General features: G+C 30.1%; 1 protein-coding gene across 1 annotated transcript in view; it reads right to left on the bottom strand.

Moving 5' to 3' along the window:
- The window catches only part of LOC105219445 (uncharacterized), a 255025-nt gene that overhangs the window by 6280 nt on the left and 227089 nt on the right, over window positions 1-21656 (bottom strand). The window contains exons 17-24 of the mRNA XM_054230853.1: window positions 16320-16485; window positions 9869-10024; window positions 8823-9008; window positions 7712-7942; window positions 7127-7321; window positions 5279-6762; window positions 2511-2703; window positions 1156-1305 (exon numbers count right to left, since the gene is read on the bottom strand). Of these exons, the coding sequence (XP_054086828.1) occupies window positions 1156-1305; window positions 2511-2703; window positions 5279-6762; window positions 7127-7321; window positions 7712-7942; window positions 8823-9008; window positions 9869-10024; window positions 16320-16485 (2761 nt within the window). The remainder of the gene's footprint in view (window positions 1-1155; window positions 1306-2510; window positions 2704-5278; window positions 6763-7126; window positions 7322-7711; window positions 7943-8822; window positions 9009-9868; window positions 10025-16319; window positions 16486-21656) is intronic.

Below are 21656 nucleotides of genomic sequence, written 5' to 3'. Positions count from 1 at the left end.
AACTACAAACTAACAAGCGCTGGGATTTAAAAATAAATGCGAGAACGGGTCAAGTATCTTTTGCAAAAAATGGTTTAAATTTTTTTTTGGAACATTTAGATATTGTTAAAGTAGGGAACGCAATAATTTTATAATTTACTATTAACCCCCAATGCATCACATATACAAATACATATTGAATGAGAAAGCACAATGAACGCACCTACATTATGAAAAAATATATATAGAAAATAATAGAACATAAAATTTTTTGTGAAGTGGAGAATTTACTAGAATGCGGTTTACAAAAATTTAAGCTCATTGTGTTTAGGGGTTAGGGTTAAGTTCAAAGTTTTGCTGTGTTAAGTCAATTTGGGAAATAAAATATTAGAACGTGCAAAAAACGTTTAAAAATAGTTGAAACTAGAAAACTACTTTTTGAAATCAAATTAATTTACACCACAATTTAATTTACAACACAACTATACAATTTTTTTATAAATTATCATATGTAGCTGTAAAAATATTTTTCGATTAATTTTAGTATTTTTATTTTCAATGATTTATGGCAAATATTTTTAGCCATAACCTCAAACCTATTTTTTCTTATTTATTGAGTTCCCTGGAGATGATCTATTCACATATTTTGGTTAGCTTATCTATATGCTGATTTTTGTTTAAAATTTGATGGAACTTCTAACAACTTTTCAGAACACTTTTTGGATATTTTCTGAGAGATTTCTGGCATCCAAGCCAACTTTTTTGTTTTGAAAGTTTTTTTTTTTCAAAATTATTCTGAAATTTCAGTGGATTTTGGCAGATACTAATAGAGTAGGGTGCTCTTTTCAAGCTTTGGAAAGCTTAATTTTTTTAAATTCATGTTTTAAGTAACCCCAAATATTCTTCAAACCGTAAAAATTTTTAGCTTTTGTCTTCTTAATAAAATATTCGTCCCTAACCTAACTAAAAACTCGATTGCAATATTTTATTTATGTTTCTATATTTACCAACTAGCATTCTACAATATCAGTTGCTCGTTAAATTCACTACTATATGCCATCTGTATATTAAATCTGTATCATCTGTATATTAAACGCCACTACTTAACCCCTTTATTTATGTTAATTTAATTTATAATGTTTAAGTATTTATATCATTTTATTGTCCGCCACTTACCCTTAAAATCCCAAATATCTTCGAGCTCGATTGGCTAAACAATGACATTAATAGATCAATGATTGATATTGTAACCAATGAGCCATCCATAATATTCCAGCCGGATGTGAAATATGCATCGGGTCCATAAAACATGCCTGTCGATACCACCTAGTGAAGAAGAGTGTAGTAAATTAATGAAATTATTGACATAGTATACACTCATGCTATTTGAGATGGTTTTCAGTAATATAAGACATTTCAGAGTGACTCAAAAACTCAGTTGGAATTTGTTGGCGATAAAAAAAGAAACCGAGGACAATTTTCAGATTTTAAGCTTCTGAGACAAACCGTTTTTGATCGACTCAAATAGCAGCTTTTTCTTGTAAGAAATGCGCTCGGTGATTTGTTTCTAGATCATAGAACTTGTTTCAAGTGAAAGTTGAGCCCAGGACCCACCCATAATACCAAATCGGGTTGTTAGTACCAAGCCCATATTTCATAAGTAGCTTTTTCATGTAAGAAATGCGCTCGGTGATTTGTTTCTAGATCTTAGAAATTGTTTCAAGTGAAAATTGAGCCCAGGCCCCACCTTTAGTACCAAATCCGGTTATTAGTACCATCTACAAGTTGAGAACTATTTAAATCTATAGCATCGTAAATCTGTAGCATAATATTTGAACAAGAAAAATGTCATCCTCTCTCTTATTCACCAAGTCGTCATCGCCTTCCGAATCGCAAGTGTTCATTTAACTCATTACCTGTCCAACGCACGATTTCCTCCTTCGTACTGATTTTGAAATTACCTCTTCACTACGAATCCCTTTCAATTCATCAAGTTTAAAGCAACATCACTACAATTTGGCTAATTAACTACCTCTTCGACTGTCGGATCCATTGCTTTGTCGTTCGTCAAACGTTTACCCAACATTGAAAAGGTTTATATTCGAGTGGCATGACGAAAACGACACACTTTCCCCGAAAAGCAAAGTCACAAAGATCAAAAGCACTCGTGGCAAATACCAAAGACAAGTGTTACAATGGACAAAGCACAGCTGGAGAGTCAAATCCACACGCTGTGCAAGGTATGTACCATACCGGCAACAACAACTGTTAGTTACCGAAAATGTTAACGGTAATATTATTAAAGCAAGGCACTGGATTCGACAGTGTAAGGCTTAACAAAAGTATGTAGACTGCTGTTGCGGTGATTTCGTAATTTGAGGTTATGTGATACGGTTGGTCAGAGAAGCTACATACCCTTGGATATACATATGTATGTAAATGTGTGAGTTGGTCAACCGATTGTTTTGCTTCTTAGTGAGCGCTTTTCGTATTATCACTGTTGTTGCTGTTGGTATTAAAGCTGGACTTACCTTAATGAGCATTTCCACGGTAAAAATGGCTGTGAACACGTTGTTGGCTGTGGCAAGGAATAAACGTTCGGTACTCGTTGGCGGTATATTTGGTCGTTCCATAGCCAATGTAATACAATTGAGTGCGATAAACAGCAGGACAACATTGTCGAACCATTTTTGTTCAACAAACCACGTACACAGCTCACGGAACCTGTTGAGTGTGGAAAGAAAAAAAGATAAAATAAAAAATAAAATTAAATAAAATATAAATGCAACAATTTAAAGAAATTTTAATGGGCACACGGAGAGAACAAGCAGATAATACTATGGAGGAAATGTGGACAGGAATTGCAAGAGAAATGCAAGAGCTGACTACTTCTATGTCAAGCTTTAAGTGATAACAGAACTCTGATCTCAGAGACTAAATTCTAACTTAATGAACGTCTCGGGAACATGGGAACATGTGTTTGAATCACGAAGGGGACTGTCGATAAATGGACACCTAAAGACCTTAAGAAAACCTAGATTACCATAAAGGAAATTAATACTAAACTTGGATATCTTTAGTACTTGGATGAAAAAGTGCTGCTTAGATGATCTAAGAACGTGAAAATGGGACGAAACCTTTGAACAAATACAGTGAGGAGGTCCTAAGATAGGCTTGATTAAGAGTTCCGAAGTGTCGGGGAATGCTTTCGACAGTATAAAAAGAGAATCGAGACAAAGAAAAAGCTCGCTAGTTTTTCGGGTTCCATCCAAGCAAATATTAGGTATTAGAGCGATGAAAAAGGGAGATGAGGGTTTCCATGCAGTACAAGCGAGATAGGTCATCAATATGAGATAATATATTGATTCAGATCTCAGATCCAGATTTCAGTTCTTTGATTATGTAGAATTTAAAGGATTTCTAAATGGAATGATTATGTTTAGGAAAGGTCTGTTTAGATATATTGTCCCACTTGGAACTCAACTCTCAACTCCTTCTCGGTAATTGTATTTCTTGTAGGGTCAATCAAGCATTACAAATGCCTGTGACCGACCACCTGCTGTTCGTATACTTGAGGCCAATTACATTGCCGACTGGTAAGACGGGTTGTAAATGGATTTTCCCACGTTGGCATTGAGCATGTAACTGTATAAATGTTTGAATTGCAGCACGGTAAAGCTTGCTGGTGATTTTTTTTATTTGGATATGTGTGCGACTGGTCACTTGGGTGGACAACTCATTGAGTTGACTGTTGACCGGTTGCATGCACAGCTGGATACTGCTGGGATTATCGTAGCGAATAATCACTATATATATCACATGTGTGTATTTGTATTATCTGCAGCTACACGCTCGTTTGGCTTTTCACAAACAGGATGCAAAACTTCCTACCAAAAAACTATCTCATTGCTCTCATTGTGGCTGAGAAGGCTTACGATTTTCATTTGAGTTTTTTGTTGTTGCTTTTATTGTAGTCATAGTACTCGTACATAATAGTATTACTAGCAATGAGCCGTTACAAAATAGCAGCTGATTTAAATGCTTGACTGCACACATTGTGCGCTACAAGAAAAAAAGAAGCTCCCAATGGTATTGTGCTCACACAAATGCGAGAGAGCGACGAAGCGGCAAAAAAGTATCAGGTGAATACGTAGAGAAGCAACACGTAAAAAAGTACGAGTGTATTTGCAGGGCTTGACGGCTTACGCCACGTAATTTTTTGCCACGGATTACAAGTTACAAGTGTTGAAGTAGCTTTTCGTAATTGTGTCTAGTTGGTATTACGAAGATCCAAACTCCACAATGCGAGTGTTGAAAAGAACACACAACAATGTAGCAATAAATGGCTTTACAACGAATTTTAAATGTCACTACGAAAATTTTGGCAAATTAGTGGCGTAAAATTTTACTTTATTTTTAGTGAAATGGAAGTTAGGTTAGGTTCAATGGCAGTTCCCCATCATAGGAAACACATTTAGACTATAACGGACAGTATATTGTGATGCTTAAAAACGTATCCTCTCACTTAAACTTATGAATCGACAAAGGGCCTAGAACCTACCACAAATCTGCAGAGGTTTTTTTTACTTCTATATCCCCCTAATAAGCGCGGGTGTACAAAAAAGTGAAAGAAAGAAACGTTCTCGCAAAGTTGGTGCATTCTAAAATGAAATGTTGAAATATTCTATCTCATCCTCCTCCAATCAGCATCTTCAGTTAGCGATAGTAAATTTTTTATTTTAACCGCGTGAATCCTGAGAGAGTAATAGCCAGTTAGAACCCCTACGACTAATGAAAGATTGACCTTACTAAGGGCGAAGAGTTCCCTAGACTTCTTACGATTTGCTTTGGGCGTGAATTCCGGTGGAACAATGGCCAGTTAGAACCCTTATGACTAAGGAAAGTTTGACCTTACCTACGACTAATGAAAGATTGACCTTACTAGGGCGAAGAGTTCCCTAGACCTCTTACGATTTGCTTTGGGCGTGAATTCCGATGGAACAATGGCCAGTTAGAACCCTTATGACTAAGGAAAGTTCTTGCAACAGAACAAGTACTAGTGACTGTCCAGCGCTTGCTCAGATCAGCTGAGGCCCATCCGTCCAGAAGTAAATTACAAGAGGAGAGAGAGAAGAGAAGATATTGGTGTCTTAACTTTTGGACTGAGCTAAAACAACTAACCAGCTTGATAGGCTCAGAATTGTAAAAAATAGGATATTGGGGATTTCATAGAGCCTCTGAAAGTACTTTGCTCAAAAAAAAAAATCTTTGGGACCGGATCTTGAACTCATGTACTTACCTATTGTCCTCCGCGAATATGTACAGCGAGTATGACTCTCTTTGTTCGGTGAGGTTTGTCGGTTTTAAACGTTCGATGAGCATCTTTAGCTTACTCATATGTCCAGAGCTCTGCATACGTGAATTGAGGTCTGCACTCAAATATTGTGGTTCGTCAAGCTCGTTATCTTTTTGTTGCTTCTGCTGCGATTGCTGTTGTCGCGAGTAATGACTAATAGAACCCTTACGCTTTTCACGCTCCTGTATGTACTGTTGCAACATATCCGGCTCGGGCAGATTCATATACGATTTCTGCCACTTATCCAAATCGAGTTTGGAATTCGTGTACGACATTGACTTGCGATTCGCTTCCAAATTATGCAAATTTAGCTGTGAACTCTTGCTGAAGGCCAACTCAAATGAAGACATGCGCCGATGTGCCGCTGAGGGTGCATACAATTTGGGCGGTTGGTTGAGATTTTGATAGAGTTGCGAGTTAAAGATGCACGCAGAGGCACGACGGCTACCCAACGGCGGTATGCTGCCAATACTAAGTGTTGTAGATAAGCGGCGTATAGAGTTTTGTGGACTTAGTCGATTGGTATCTTTCGTCTTTTGCTGATTCGTCTGATTGTTGGCTGTTAGTGTTGCGCCAGCCGATGGCGTACGTGATGGACTGAGAAACGCATCAGCACGCATAGTACCGCCACCGCCACCATTACTATGTGGCGCAAGTAGACAAGAATTGTCACTGCCATTGTTTAGCTGCTGCTGTTCGTCATCTTCGGCGCCACTGCCGGCATCGGCGGGCTTCTTCTTACGCTTCGAACTGCTGCGTCGGAAACGTTTTAAACTCGGTATACGTTGCATGCCGGACAACGATGTGCTGATTGTCGCTGAAGCGTTGGTAGACGGCAGTGTGGGCGGCGTTTCAATGCTGCTGGCTTGTGACGCATTCGGCGGCGTTACTAACGCTGCCGCTGTAGTAGCTGTCGACGTGGACGACGACAACGACACACCTGTGGTAACAACAGCGGCATTCAGTGGCGTTATCTCGATGCTGCTCACTGCGTTGCCGCCACCACAACCACCAGCACCGCCATTATTAGTGTGGGAGACACCAACGGAACTAGCGCCAGTGCCGTTTGTGCCCGTCGGTTGCGGCATGCTGGGCGTGGACACAGTCGAAATTGTTGTTGGCACAAAGATTGGGCCCGATGCGCTAGCATCGGAGTTCTTCGAAATATCATCGATGACAACACTATGCATACTATTATTGCTACTTAGGGCACTAGGGAGTAAACTACTACTGTTAGTTACTAAATTACAGTTGCTTAGATTAGTATTGCTTCCTTGTAGTTGACTGGCGTTAAGTATATTCAACGGTTTGTGCGTTAATACGGGTGATGGTGGTATAAGATCAATTGACGGTATGCCCTCGTCGAGTGAACGTTGGCCGCCGCTAAAGATGGTCGGTGGTCTGAGTAGTGACGGCGAGCTCGGACACTGTATGTGAGACAAAGAAAGAATAGAACAAAAATGGCATTATAAGTGCGAAAGCTCAGTAGAAAGCTATGAACAATAAGCATACATGAAGTCATATGAGAAATTTATTTAGCAAATACGCAAACCAGCAAAATGGCATGATCATTATCATTACAAATGCAAAAGGCTTGCACCAAAAGACTCGAACTCAAAAGCGTTTTGTGCGGCAAAAGCGATTTGAAAGTATTTTCTGTTTTACTTTACCTTTTGATTGCTACACATCTACGACGTATTTTCATTTAAATAACATAGTTAGGAGATATTTAAACACAAAATAAAAAAAAATGTTTGCATAACAAACAGGCGCCCACACTTGCATGCTTACCTGATTGCCAGCCCCACCGTCGGTGTGCTCCATTTCTTGAGGATTCCAACTGCGAAAGCTCATGCCGCCATCGAGTGTGGTGTTGGGTGAGTCTTGTGGCGTTGCGGCGGTCGTAGTAATTATGGGCGGTTCACGCAATGGGCGTATACGTGAAAGGCGTGGTGCATCACCGCGACGCTCTCTTATAGAATATGTCTGTGGAGGGAAAGAAGATAAAATAGTTTAAAGGCAGAAAATTCCATTATTCGTAAATAGCTGTACTCTTAAACTCACTTGAGCTATAATAACACCAAATATGTTTCGCAATTGAGTGAAACTTGAGTGAAATTTTAGTGCTTTTGTGTATATTCACATTTAAATTACAGAAATAATTCAATTAGTGAAATAATTCACAATTGAGTGAAATTTGAGTTAAAATTGAGAATTGAGTGCTTTTATTCACAATTAAATTATCTAATTTTAAATTAAACTATAAACACTTAAAGTATAATAACTTACAATTGAGTGAAACTTGAGTGAAAAGAGAGTGATAATTGAGTGCTTTTGTGTATATCCATATTTAAATTACCTGTTTACCTCACTTACCTTTTTTAAATTCTTATTCTTGTCATCCTCCATTGACAATTTGCTACTGCCATCCTTATCGCTGGATTTACGCCCACTGCCGCTACCCGAACCACTGCTTCCACCACCAACACCACTCATATAACTCTCATTGATTTGATAATCTTGTGTGGGTTGCAGTAGCATGCGTTGATGTTGTTGCTTTTGCATATTACTCTTTGTTTCCAGCATTAACTCAGTTGCGTCTTGTAGCTGTGACACGAGTGTATATAAAATATAAAATAGGTTTAGTAATTTTTTTTTAATTACTGTGAGTTAGTATATTGAATTGCGGGAATGAGTGAAAATAAATATTTGAGCTCAGTTTTACTGGTTTCAGCGCTGACTAGTTTGAGTGAAAATGTTGCAAAGGGCTTTTGAGTAGGTTAGAAAAGTAAAAAATGAAGAATAGAAGTGTAAAATTAGATTTAATAGTAAAAAAATCACTGAAAATCTGAGTGAATTAACCTGACTAGAGAGATTTTCTATTTTTAGCACTGACTAGTTTGAGTGAAAATGATTTCTGAGCTGCTGTAAGAGTAAAAATTAAGAATAGCAGTTTAGAATTTGATTTTAGAGTAAAATAAGTTGAGTGATTAACTTGAATAGATGAGCTTATCTGCTTTCAGCGCTGACTAGATTGAGTGAAAATTTTGAAATCAATTTTTGAATTGGTTGTTAGGATAATAATGAAGAATAGCAGTGTGAAATTTGTTTTTAGAGTAAAATAAAATGAGTGAAAATTTGAGTGTAATAGATTGAAAAAGTGAATATATTGAGTGAAAAAGACAAATTAGTCAATGAGCGGAAAAAAATTAAGTAATTTTATAAAATAAAAGGTTTAAAATCAAAATTCATAAACATAAATGAGTGAGTAGTATATGTAATTAAGTATGAGTAAAGTAATGATTACTTCTTGTAACATGTATTCACAGTAATTACGCTGACCTTTCTTGCACTCACATTTTATATTTCATACCCACTCTTACTTTCGCACTCGCTCACAGTCAAACTCTCTCACTCTATCGCTTTCATTCATGCTCTCTCTCATACACAGTTTATTAGCTAGTTTTGAACTTTGAACTCTACTTACTTTTCGCACATCCTCGGCGCTATGCCAACGATTTCGTACCTCATAGTAACTTTCATTAGTCGATGTTGAGTCCGCTTCACTGCTACGCGAATCATCGTACATAGCATCGCTGAAATTCTCCGCCAACGTTTCTTCGCGTAGCTTTTTCACCAACTCACGTTGTTCACGTTCGCGACGTTCATTTCGCTGAGGGAATCAGAGAATTCAAAGAATTAGAATTTTCGCCAGCCGCACGCAAACGCGACGCGCCGCCAAAAAACAGTTGAGACGCACACACGCGTAAACGCGGCTCAGCGGGGAGGCGGAAGGCACATATTGTTATGGTGTGGTCGGGGGATGGGTGTTAACGCTTCTTACAATTACACAAACTTATTTATATGATTATTGTAAGCTAGTTAAAGGAGGTAAAGCTTCAAGCTTTTTTTTAGCTTTTGAGCGTGTGTGCGTTTTATGTGGGCATGGCTTGAAACCAGGCGCGCGAAACCGCGGCGGCGGTTGGGTTGTTGACGTTACGTACGTATGAAATACGTGAAATCCGTACAAAACCTTGGCTGGCATAAATAATTTTCCACAAAACAATTTTTCACTCGCTATAATATTAATTGGGGTGCGCTAGGATAAAAGGCGTACATATACGTACATACGGTGGACCAAAAGCGGGTTGCTAGTTATAAATATATATATTTTTTACAGTTATATAATATATGTGTATATTTACATTAACATTTTAAGTGCATAAATAATTTGCATAAATATTTTGAATAAATAAATTGTTGAAGCGAAAATTTGCCAAAGCCATGCATTGTTTGTTGTACGAGAAAAAATTGTGTGGAAAATTATTTATAGCACCGGCGATTTGACAAAAATGTATTTTCTTACAGAGAAAGTAAAATTTTCTAGCTTTAACTTTTTTTCAAATATTTTTAAATTTTTTTTTAAGTTTTTTCTATTTTTTTTTTAATTATTTCTAACTTGCTTTAAATTTTTTAAATATATTTTTTTTTTGGAAATTTTTTAAAAATATTTTTGTTATTGCAAAACTCTACCTCTGAACTGAATCCCTCAACTAAAATGGCGACCAACAAATTAAATAGCACATAATTGCCGAATGTCATCAGCGCCACAAAATATAATGCGGCCCAATGACTTGTCTTTTCCATGCCATTGAATAGTACGACATTCCAATCCTCCTGCGTTAGAATCTACAGGCACGTTTTGGTGTAGTCGAGGAGAAAAACAAAAACAAATGAAAGAATTTTTGTATTAGCAAATATACTTAGAACAAGTGTTTAGTATATTTAATTGAACAAAGACTAACAGACACGACTAGGAAATGAAAATAGAGCATAGTGTTGTACAACGTAAAAAAATACAAAAATAATATAATTTTTTTTTAATATGAAATACTGAAAAATATAATATAATTTACATACATAAATATTTACAATAAATATACAAACGAAAAACAAGTATTTAAGTAAATATATACAAAAATAGAATTAAAAAATATTAAATAATACCGTTATACATATAATGCAGACATTAAAAATATGGAGTACATATAAATAACTGTTATAAATTTTAAATGTATAAAAAATTCTGCAAAGCTTTTGCGTCTAAAACAGATTTTTTTTTAATTTCTAAAAGCAAATATAATTATTTCATTAACAGCTAAAAGTATTTTTCGTGATTTATGAAACATCACTAAATCTTTTAAATTTTTTTTTTATGGAAATTAACGAATATTTTTACAATTTTCCGAAATCCCCTTTACCAGTCTCGAAATTTCGGGATCAGTAATAGCGTTTTTAGACAGCCAAATTCATTAATCAATTAAAATTTTTATTGAGAAACCCTTTTTGCCTTTTCTACTGCCGGCTAGGCGCCTGAATACTGAACGTGTACAGTATTTATTGTTATATTTCCTGTATCGCGATATTTATTGAACGTTTAGCATGCAATATTGATGGATCACGATCCATATCACAAAATATTTAAATATTTTGAAATCCAGATCGCAGATCGTGGATCGCGTGATAAATATTGAATGTGTAGCATATTTTGTAATTTACAAGTCCGAATTGGTGAAATAGTTACAACAGTGCCAAAATTTTAAAATTAACTTTATTCTAATAAATGAACATGAATTATACTGTTTACAATAGAATCTTTGCCAGAGCTATGCAACTCATCTGCCAAAGGTTGTTTGATAACGTCCAAATATTGGATACATATAATGAATTGCTGTGGGACCAAAAACAATAGCCAAACATGATTTTCTTAGGTTTTCTTCCGAAATTTTATGAAAAAATGTACGCAAAATTAAACAAATAAATTTTTAAAATATTTTTTCTTATGAAAACACTAACAACATCGTATAAATATTGACAAAATATATATTGCACGTCTAGCTGTCGCGAAGTAATCCATCAATATTTAATATAGATCGCGATCCAAATATCACGATACATATTGAAAGTGTAGCAGGCCCCCTACTCGAAAACCGATCAGCTGTTATATATTTTTGTTTTTGCTTTTCATAAGAAGTTGGTAAGTTTCATCAATTGATTAATATTACTTAGCAGCGACATCTATCGTAGCGTTTTTTGTCTAAAAAAAAAATGCAGCCAATCACAGACAAAGTACCTGTATCGTACGTCTTTGTCGCAGAGTTGCATTTGATTTTCAAGTCGATTAAAATTCAATTGAAAACAAATGTAGATTTTATTTTATATGGTAAATCGATCTTAATAAGCGTTTTAATCGAGCAGAGGCCGGTTAATTGATCAATTAGCTCCTGTCAAAAAACGCTATAAGATAAATTGATTTAAATTAAGTTATAAATATACTATCATAACTTTTTATTGGCGTTTACTGATGTAGACCGATATGTGGCAACAATTTTTTAAGTGTATCGCAGAAAATTTTTTTTTTTCAAAATTCGTTATCTGTTCGTCGTGTACGAAAATAAGCATAGTTTTAAAATATTAATATTATTTTTTTTAAATTGCAAAGCTTAATATAGGCGATTACTGACATAGACTGAAAGGTGACAACTATTTTTTTATCGTCAAAATTTTTTCGAAAACCCGCAAATTTCTTGTTTCGATAATTTGTTACCTGTTCATTTTGTACGAATATAAGCATACATATTTTTGAAATATTCATTTTACTTTTTGAAAGTTTTCTAGTAATTTTTTCGTAATCCCGAATTGTTTTTATCAGAAAAATATTTCTTTCAATTTATTTACATCAAAGAACTCATGAATTATTTTTGAATATAATTTAAAAAATTTCGCTATTTTTCTGCAAATACTTGTTGCACGGAAGAATATATAATATATTTTGAAATTTAGTTTTATTTTTTGAAAATATTTTTTTTATTATATTATATATTTTTTTTCAAACTATTTACTGGCCTTAGATGCAGCATTTTGCAGAATTCTTTAAAAATAAACAATAAAAAAAAATTGAAGGAAAATTAAGAACTAATTTTTCTCTGTGCAGGTTCTTTTATCCTCAACAAAAACTGAAAAGACGTCACAATAAAGTGCCAAAATTACGATCAAAGCAAAATAATAAAATTAAAAGGCATTTTTTAAGCTTTCAGCGCAAAAAAAAAGAAATTAAAATTTTTGAATGAAAGTTTACTTAAAAAGCTTAAAAAGCACACATTTAGTTTTTTACTTATATATATGTATAATCAGCTAAATTCAAAAATTAAATATTAAAAAGCCTGAAAAACTCAAAATAGCGCTAAATTATTGTAAAATACACTGCGAAAAACAAAATGCAAAGTTAGTCAAAAAGCAATGGCAAATTATTTTATATAATTTCTTATTGCAAATAAAGAGACTAGCATTTGTGGTGTTGTTTCTAAATATTTAAAATCATAATTTTTGCTAAAATATTTTTATTTTTTTATATTTCCGCTAGGCGTAATAATTTAGAGAATTTGAAAACGTGCCCATATTTGTTTGCTGCAGCATTACTAGTATATTAAATGCTAGTGAGAGTATTTCCAAAAATATGAAAGTCCTTTATTTCGAGTACTAAGTACTAATTGATAATTAGTCTATTTTATTTTTGCTTTGTCTAAAAAATGCTTAAATTTCTTCATAAGTGTGTGTAAATTTCTTTCAGTGTACTTAAATTAAATTAAATGTTATTTAAGCGCCTAAAAAGTATTACTGAGCAACGGAAGACCGTAAGAAAGTTTTCAAAACCTACTTATATTTTTATAAAAAATAGCTTAACTTTTTTAATTTAATAAAAGTGCATGCAAAAAACTTAGAACCTATTCAATGAAATAATATTTTATAAATGAGCGCTTAAAACAAAGTAAACAGCAAAAAGCGCACAATTTCTAACTGTATGTCACTTTTCAGTGGATATGTCAGTGTGTTGTTGGTTAGGCCTACATATGTATATGTTTCTCAAAAATCGTTATTTTTCTGTAAAAAACAAGTTAGAACGCTAAAATTAGCATCAGGCTGTTTTGTTATTCAAAAAAAGCTTTTTCGAGCTCTTCGGTTTTTCGAAGCTTTTAAGCTCATTTTAATTATTTTAAGTGTAGAGAGCTTTTAACAAGTTTATACGTTATAAACTCACTTTTTCGTCTTATCATATGATTACATACATTAAATAAACTTAAACGAGCTAACATTACCTTAAAGCCTCCATAACTTAGAGAGAGAGAGAGAGTGAGTTGCCTTAAAAGCTTAAAACAGTTGAATTTATTTCTTTTTTGTAATCAATTTATTTGTGAAACTGTGAGCATAACAGATACAGACAGTAAGAATTTGATAGTATTGTTGTAACTTTCAACTTTCAACTTTGAATTTCAAAATTCATTAGTTAACGGTAAATGTAAAAAGTATAAAACCGCATAACGATAAGAGAACGTAGTGACGTTTAAAATTGTTAAATACAGATTATATATATAAATATATTTTTGGTTTTTTTATTTGGCTAAGGCACAAACTGGTGCTTATACTGTTAACTGTAACTGTAACGGTAATATAATTGTAATGATAACGGTAATTGGTAAATTATATAACTGCTATGTTGAAGATCTGTTATCGCAATGACGGTGATTAAGGCAATAGTACGTGTAATTAATGATGTTAATGCAAGGTAATGGTGATGGTAATACTAAAAGTATTGGTACTAGGTAATGGTTAACGGTTAATGGTGGTGCTAATATAAAATGTCGATATGTAATCCATTCTTTTTCATTTAGTGAACTATAGATGAGTCTTACGCTTTATGATTTGGACATATTAAGAAACTATGTGTCTTTTCTGATCCTAGATAGGCTCTCTGGTAAACAGATCTCTCACTTTTTTTTAATTTTCTGCGATATTTTAAACCGTTTGTGAAAGTAAAGTTGACTTGAAAACTCAGTCGATTATCTTTTTCGAACGAAATATCAATAAGCATCATGATACTTATTCAACTTGTGCTGTTAAGAGTACTGGTAATGGGGTTCGTATTGATCTATGTAATTATAAAAGTCATAATCCTGATAATGCGTTGAAATAATTAAATTAGGGAGTTATAAATAATGGACATATAAGAATACTGATAATTGTGGGTAATGATTATGACAATACTAATTTCACTTGTATTTGTAATGGTACTGGTAATGGAATTCGTAAAAAGCTATGTAATTGTTAAAGTAATATTCTTAGTAGTTATTGCTTCCAGTGTATGATATAAGTAATGGTAATTTAAATAGTAATTGAAAAGTAATAGGTAGTGATACTCTTTTTTACAATTAACGCAATTACTTTAGTAAATAAGGGCAGTAATGAGTTACTGATAAAGTGATATTTTACATGTAGTAAATATATAACTTTTTCATTAGCTCCTTTTGATTTTTATATACATTTTTTTGTTTTGTTTTTAATTATGTACTTAGTTGTAATTACTTTTAAGTTTCCAATTAAAAATAATTGTATGTGTGTGTCATTTTGTAGTTATGTATAGTATTCTTTTTGACACTTGTGAACGCTTTTTTGTGACGTCTTTATAAAACAAACAGGTGCTACTTTCAAAATTTTGCTTTACAATTAATTATACTACTAAAATATGTTTAATAATGCTAAAAAAATTTATTCGAAACTTTTTTTTGCAAAATAATCAAATTGTGCTTGAAAGTTATAGGTAAACGTAATGCTAATTATTTTTATAATATAATTCTCATAATTAAGTAAGTAATTTTAAAGCAAAGAGGAAAAAATAAAATAAAATAAAATAAAATAAAATAAAATAAAATAAAATAAAATAAAATAAAATAAAATAAAATAAAATAAAATAAAATAAAATAAAATAAAATAAAATAAAATAAAATAAAATAAAATAAAATAAAATAAAATAAAATAAAATAAAATAAAATAAAATAAAATAAAATAAAATAAAATAAAATAAAATTAAATTAAATTAAATAAAAATAAAAAAAATTAAATAAAATTAAATAAAATTAAATAAAATAAAATAAAATAAAATAAAATAAAATAAAATAAAATTAAATTAAATTAAATTAAATTTAAATTTAATTTAATTAAATAAATTAAAGAAAAGAGGAAAAAAAATAAAATAAAATAATATTAAATTAATTTAATTTAATTTTATTTAATTTTATTTAATTTAATTTAATTTAATTTAATAAATTAAAGAAAAGAGGAAAAAAAATAAAAAAAAATTAAATTAAATTAAATTAAAAATCAATTAGCGTAACTTAACTTACACTTTCATTTATTAAATTTAACTGAATAAAATTAAAAGCTAAGTTATGTTAAGTCAAGTTAAATGAAGTTAAGTTATTTTCAATGTACGCAACTAAACATATTAAATTTTACATAACATAACTAAAAAATATTTTTATGCGACTTTTGCTGTCGTCTATCATATTGTATGATTTATGTAAGAAGAATTAATTACTTCTGCGCCTACAAGTAGGCAATACGTTGTCATTTTACACGAAATATTCATGAAAATTAGTTATTTTGTATAATTCAATTAATTTAAAATAATTTATTGAGAGCAAAGCTCGCATAAAAAATTAATCAAAATCAAAATTTATTACTTTTGCCTTATATATTTATGTATATATGTGTGTAAATATTTCAATTAAGAAGTACGTATAAAAACTACAAATCAGTTCGGGGACTAAATACAACTACTTAACTACGAAAATTATTTAAAAATGGAAAAAAAATTTGAAAGTTTCACTACTTAGTGATATGGTTATATGCTAAGTAATATATATATTTTTTGTAGATGTGTAAATATATTTCTTTTTGTTTTTTTTTTTTTTTGTTTTTGATTTTGTTTAGTGAGCAGTAAAGTTTCGCTTTGTTTTTGAAGTAATGCAATTTTTTTTGAGTGCATAGGTTGGTAGGTGTATGAAGTTTCTTTAATATTTTCAAAAGTGTTTTTTGTTGTTTTTGTTTTAGTAATTAAGTATTAAACGTTTTGGTGTGTTGTTCTTACTTGAAAGACTGTAACAGTGGCCCATAAAATGTTGTTGAAGTGTTTGCGATCACATTCACATTGTGGATGTTTGTTGATTATTTCGGTACACAGACATTCACGTTCGAGTCCAGTATCGTCCACAAATTTACAAAACTTACCGCCAAATAGATACATGCCCAATATGCTGTTGGTTCACATACGAGTATATGCATATATATGTATATATTTATATAGTATTTATATAAATATAAGGTTTTGTTTTTGATTTTGTTCTTTAAATTGTGTAAGGTATATATATATATATATAAAGTATATATGTATAACTGTATATATTTATATGAGTAAGAGTTTAAAAGTAGTTGTAAGAGTAAGTAGTTTATGTATCATAATCATAGCTAGTCAATTATATATATATATATATATATATATATATATATATATATATATGTATATCTATGTTATATAAAGTAATGTTCGCTGTATACATATATATTTATATCTATATCGTATATAAAGGGTATATGCTGCGTATTTGTTTTTGTATTTGCTTGGTTTGTTTATGCTGACTGCACAGCAAAATTAAATGAAATTGGGTGGTAGGTAAATAAATAATATTGCGGAGGGAGTGGGAATATGAGGATATTTTAGGAATTTGCTTTTAAAATTTTAATTTTTTATTTTTATTTTGTTTTTGTAATTTTTGTTATTTTTTAATTTTTTATTTGAATTTTTTTATTAAATATTTTTTTTGCTTTCTTCCATATTTTTTTTGTTTTATTATAATTTTTGACAGTATTTTTATACGTTTTTTTAAACAAAAAAAAAATATATTTCAAAATTTGTTTTCGAAAGTTTGCAAAGAGTCTTCGATTCTTTTAAATTTTTTTATGCTGTTCTAAGAGTTTTTCCTTTTTTCATTGTCCGATTTTTTTTACATTTATTGGTATTTTGGAAGATAAAAACATATTATTAAAATTTAAATTTTTTTATAATTTTTATAACATCAATTATTTCTGTTTTTTCTACTGTCGTAGAATATTTTTCTTTCGTAATTTTATTTTTAGCGCTAACAATTTGTTAGTATTTTATTATTTTATTAACATTTTAGAGTTATTTTTTATAAAAAATATTATTTCATAATTTTTTTTTATTAAAATCTTTTTATATTTTTTGTCATTAAAAATAAGTATTTCTTGCTTTTTTTCAGCTGTATCAGATTTTTCTAATATTTATTATTATTATTAAAAAAAAAAAGTTATTTAAATTTTAATTTTAAATATTATTAATTATTCTATTTTTGGCAAACCTTTCCTTGAGTGTAGACGGACATATTTGTTTTTTTCTTTTGGAGTCGTTATTTTAATATTTTTTTGGTTTGTTTCCATTTTTGAAAACCTTTCGTTTTAAAAATTTGGAACATTTGATAGGAAGTTGTTGTATTTGTTATTATTTTTGACGTTTTTTTAATTATTTATCGTTATTTTTCAATATTTTATTTTAAATTTTTTTATTTTTTTAAAATAATTATAATTTCTTGGGAATTAGGTTTGGGAAGTGGTGGGAATCTCTGTTGTATTCTGCTCCCTACTTTCTGTTTTTGTAGAAATTTCGAATATTTTGTGTTTAATATTCAAATGTTTAAATGATTTTTGTTTTTCGTTGTTGTTGTTTTGAAAATTCTAATTGTGTATGCTTGTTTGTATTGTTTTTGTTTTGGCGTAATTTTTAATACAGTTATATGTATAAATTAATTTACAGCTATATTGCAGATATATATACGCTTCTGTACATGTTTAAACGTTTTTCGAAACATTAATATCAAAAAAAAACTTAAGCGAAAAATTCAAATTCAATGATTTGAGTTAAAAAATTTCCTAAAATTTTGTTTGCGAGTTATTTACAAAAAGCTATACTTCTTTGGCGTCGAATTTACAAATGTATGTATGATATAATTTGTGTGTCCTTATTCATTTTTTTTTGAGAAAAATAAAATTTTAAAAGAAACTCAAAAATAAAATTTGAAAGAGCGCAAAAAGTTAGCAGTTTATTTTTATTTTTTTTTTTTAATTTTTTCTCAGTTTCAAAAGTTTATTTTTCGAGTGAAAACAAGTTAGAGTGGGCACAGAGCGCGTTAGTAGTTAAAAGAGAGAGAGAGAGAGAGTGTGTGAACGCGTGTATCAGTGAGTACATATGTGGTTTAGAAGAGTAGATTGTGGACGGTGGGTGGTTTGGGTGAGAGCGAAGCATTTGTAAGGAAGTGAGGTAGTAGGTTAAAAGTTAGTAAGAGAGCATTGTAATTTGTTTCAGAGAGAGAGAGAGAGTAACATTGTTCTTTGTGGGGCATTTGTGTGCAAGAGCATAAGTAAGAGAGTGATCATAAAACTTAGTACTTAGACATATAGGTAAAGAGGGTATTAGAAAAATAATTTAGTTAAAAAATTTCAAAATTGTCTGAGCGCATTAGAAAGTCAATCAAAAAAGATACAGTTAGAGACACAACAGAGAGAATTTAAAGTAATAAAAATTTTAAGATAAACACACTGATGTTTTATAGAGCGTAGTTTTAGTTGTATTTTGGATTTTAGTTTTAAAGTTTTTAGAGCATGTTTTAAGCATGGTGTGAGAGTGAGTTTTGTAAGACACAAGTTGAAAATAAAATGTCTGTAAATTGTGTGCCATGAGTAAGCGAGTGATTTACAAAATGTTATTGTGCTTTTATAATTAATTTATATTCAAAACGTGCTGCTTGAAGAACGATTATAAGAGCGTGCATACAAACAACTGGCAAGCAGTGAGTTTGAGTGTTTTAGCGATTGAGTGAGTGACGATGAAGTGCTTTGCGCTGATTGGTGGTTATAATGAGTGCTCAAAGCTGATTGGTTAATATTTAATTAAAACGAAAGAGCGCAGTAGATAAACAACTTATATATATTTAGTTAAAAATTGAGTGAAAACTGAAATTCGAGTTAAAATTTTGAGTGAAACCAAGTATGAGTATTTTTTTTCACTTTTTATTATCTCTTTTCAAATGTTTTGATTTATTTCTTATGGCAGTGTGTTTGAGTAAACTCAACTGATTACTTTGTAATCGTTAAAATATTTGAGTGAAATTCTTAGAGCTTTGTTGTCTACAGAATGTAGAAATAGTGAGTGAGTTCTAGGGCCAGTGATTTTAATATTTTATTTTGAGCAGGCATATGAAATATATTTAGTTTGGGGATCAAAAATATAATATATTATTGAGTGTAAATGCGGGCGTTTATTTTAATGGACTTTCAAATATTTTTAAATTTGTTTTCAGAATTGAGTAATTTTTTTGATTTGAACGTAGCACTTTTGAGTTGAATTAAAAAATCCTTGAGTGAAATTCAATTTGTGCGTTTTTTTGAGTGAACTTTTGAGTTGAATAAATGACTATCATTTTCTTAAATGAGTTATTTTCAGAGAGTGTCTATGTGAGCATACTTAAGTTATTCACACAGGCACAAGCAGTCATGCAAAACATATTGAGTGAGTTGAGAATGAAATTTTAAGCAAGCTAGTCAACAAATTGTGAAATGTTAAAAGGCTTACCTGTTGTTTGAGTGGTAAATTTAGCCTTTCTGCGGCACATTCTTTCTTAACAACTAACAGCTGTCTTAGAAAAAAAAAAACTAAAACATACGCACTAACTATGTAAAACATGCGCGGAATATGTACTACAATTTTTGTATTTCAAAAGTTTTTTTTGTATGCCTAAGGTATTAATCGTATATATAAAATTACTATAGAACTATACTATTTACTAAGTACTCTTAAATTTCTACAAATTACTATTTTACTAGCATGACTTTCACTACTCAAATAGCTATATTTATATACTCACAGACAAATTTTTAGTTAAAAAAATTTGCATTAAAAAAAATAAATAAAATTTGTGTTTATTATTTTTAAATTTTTGTTTTTTTTTTATAATTTTTTATACGCAACACACCACAAAATAAATTTTTTTTTCCAGAAAAAATATTAATAATGCAGAAAATAGCGCAGCGCAGGCAATAATTTTGTTTCTATTAAATTATAAATATAAAAATGAAAAATGTGTTTAAAAAATTTTTTTATAAAAGAATTTTTTCTAATTAAAAAAAAATATATGTAATTTTTTTTTATAATTTATTTATTTAAAACTTTTTATATTTTTATTTACAAATATTTTAAGAAACATTTTTTGTTTAATTTTTTAAACAAAAAATAATTTTTTTAAATTTTTTTTAAATTAATAAAAAAAATTATTTTTTTCTAATTTAGTAAATTTTTTTTATTTGTTATTAATTAGTTTTATTTTTATTTACAAATTTTTTAGGAAATATTTTTTTTTAATTTTTTAAGAAATAAAATTATTTTTTTCACATTTTTTTTTAATTATTAAAAAAAATAATTTTCTTTTAAATTTTTTGTATACAAAAATTATTTTTTTTTACTTTTTGTAAGCGAAAAAATTATTTACTTTTTTGATAATTTTTTTATGCTTAGAAAAAAAATTTATTTATTTTATTAATTTTTTTTATATTTTTTTTTTTTTACTTTTTACTATTTTTTTAATTTTTTTTAATTAAAAAAAAAAATATATATATAGTTTACAGCCAATAAAATGGATAAAAAAATATTTTTCGAAAATATTATATTCATAAAAATTTTTAAATTCTTTTATAAATAAAAATAGAAGCAAAAATTCACTAGTGTTAAAATTATGTGCAAAAATTTATATACAGCTATACAGCTATTTTTTCTATTTTTTTAATAATTCTATATTTAGTAACTATGTTTAAATGTCGACAAAAACTCTAAATTAAAAAAAATATTAAACAAAAAACTAAACAGCAAAATAGCGGTAAATAAATGAAAAATAAATTTACGCAAAAAAAGTTAATGAAAATATAAATTGTAGTATTTGGTATGCACTGGAAATTATTACAAATTTGTTTTTTACATTTTACGCTATTTGGGCACAACACAAAATAACACAGCAACTCACATTTGAAATATTTTTTTTTTTTTTTTTTTTAAATAAACATTTTATATAAAATACGATTTTATTTCCTTACTAAATTTTTATACATATTCGTAAAGAAATGCGAATAAGATTAGTTATTAGTTAGTCGAACAAAATATAGCAATAGTTATAGTAATAGTTATAGTAGTAGTAGTAGTAGTTAAAGTTGTATAAGTTATAATGCTAGATTTCTAGCAAATTCTACCTGAAACACAGTGACGAGCGCCCACAGCAGGCTGTCGAAATTCTTACGATCGCATACTTTTTCATCGTTAACGTTCTCGCAGAATTTACATCCGAATAGATTCATGCCGAGTATACTA

This window comes from Zeugodacus cucurbitae, chromosome 5, assembly GCF_028554725.1.
Source record: "Zeugodacus cucurbitae isolate PBARC_wt_2022May chromosome 5, idZeuCucr1.2, whole genome shotgun sequence".
NCBI lineage: Eukaryota > Metazoa > Arthropoda > Insecta > Diptera > Tephritidae > Zeugodacus > Zeugodacus cucurbitae.
The sequence above is the reverse complement of the archived record's forward strand: the minus strand, read 5'-3'. Positions and strand labels throughout refer to the sequence as shown.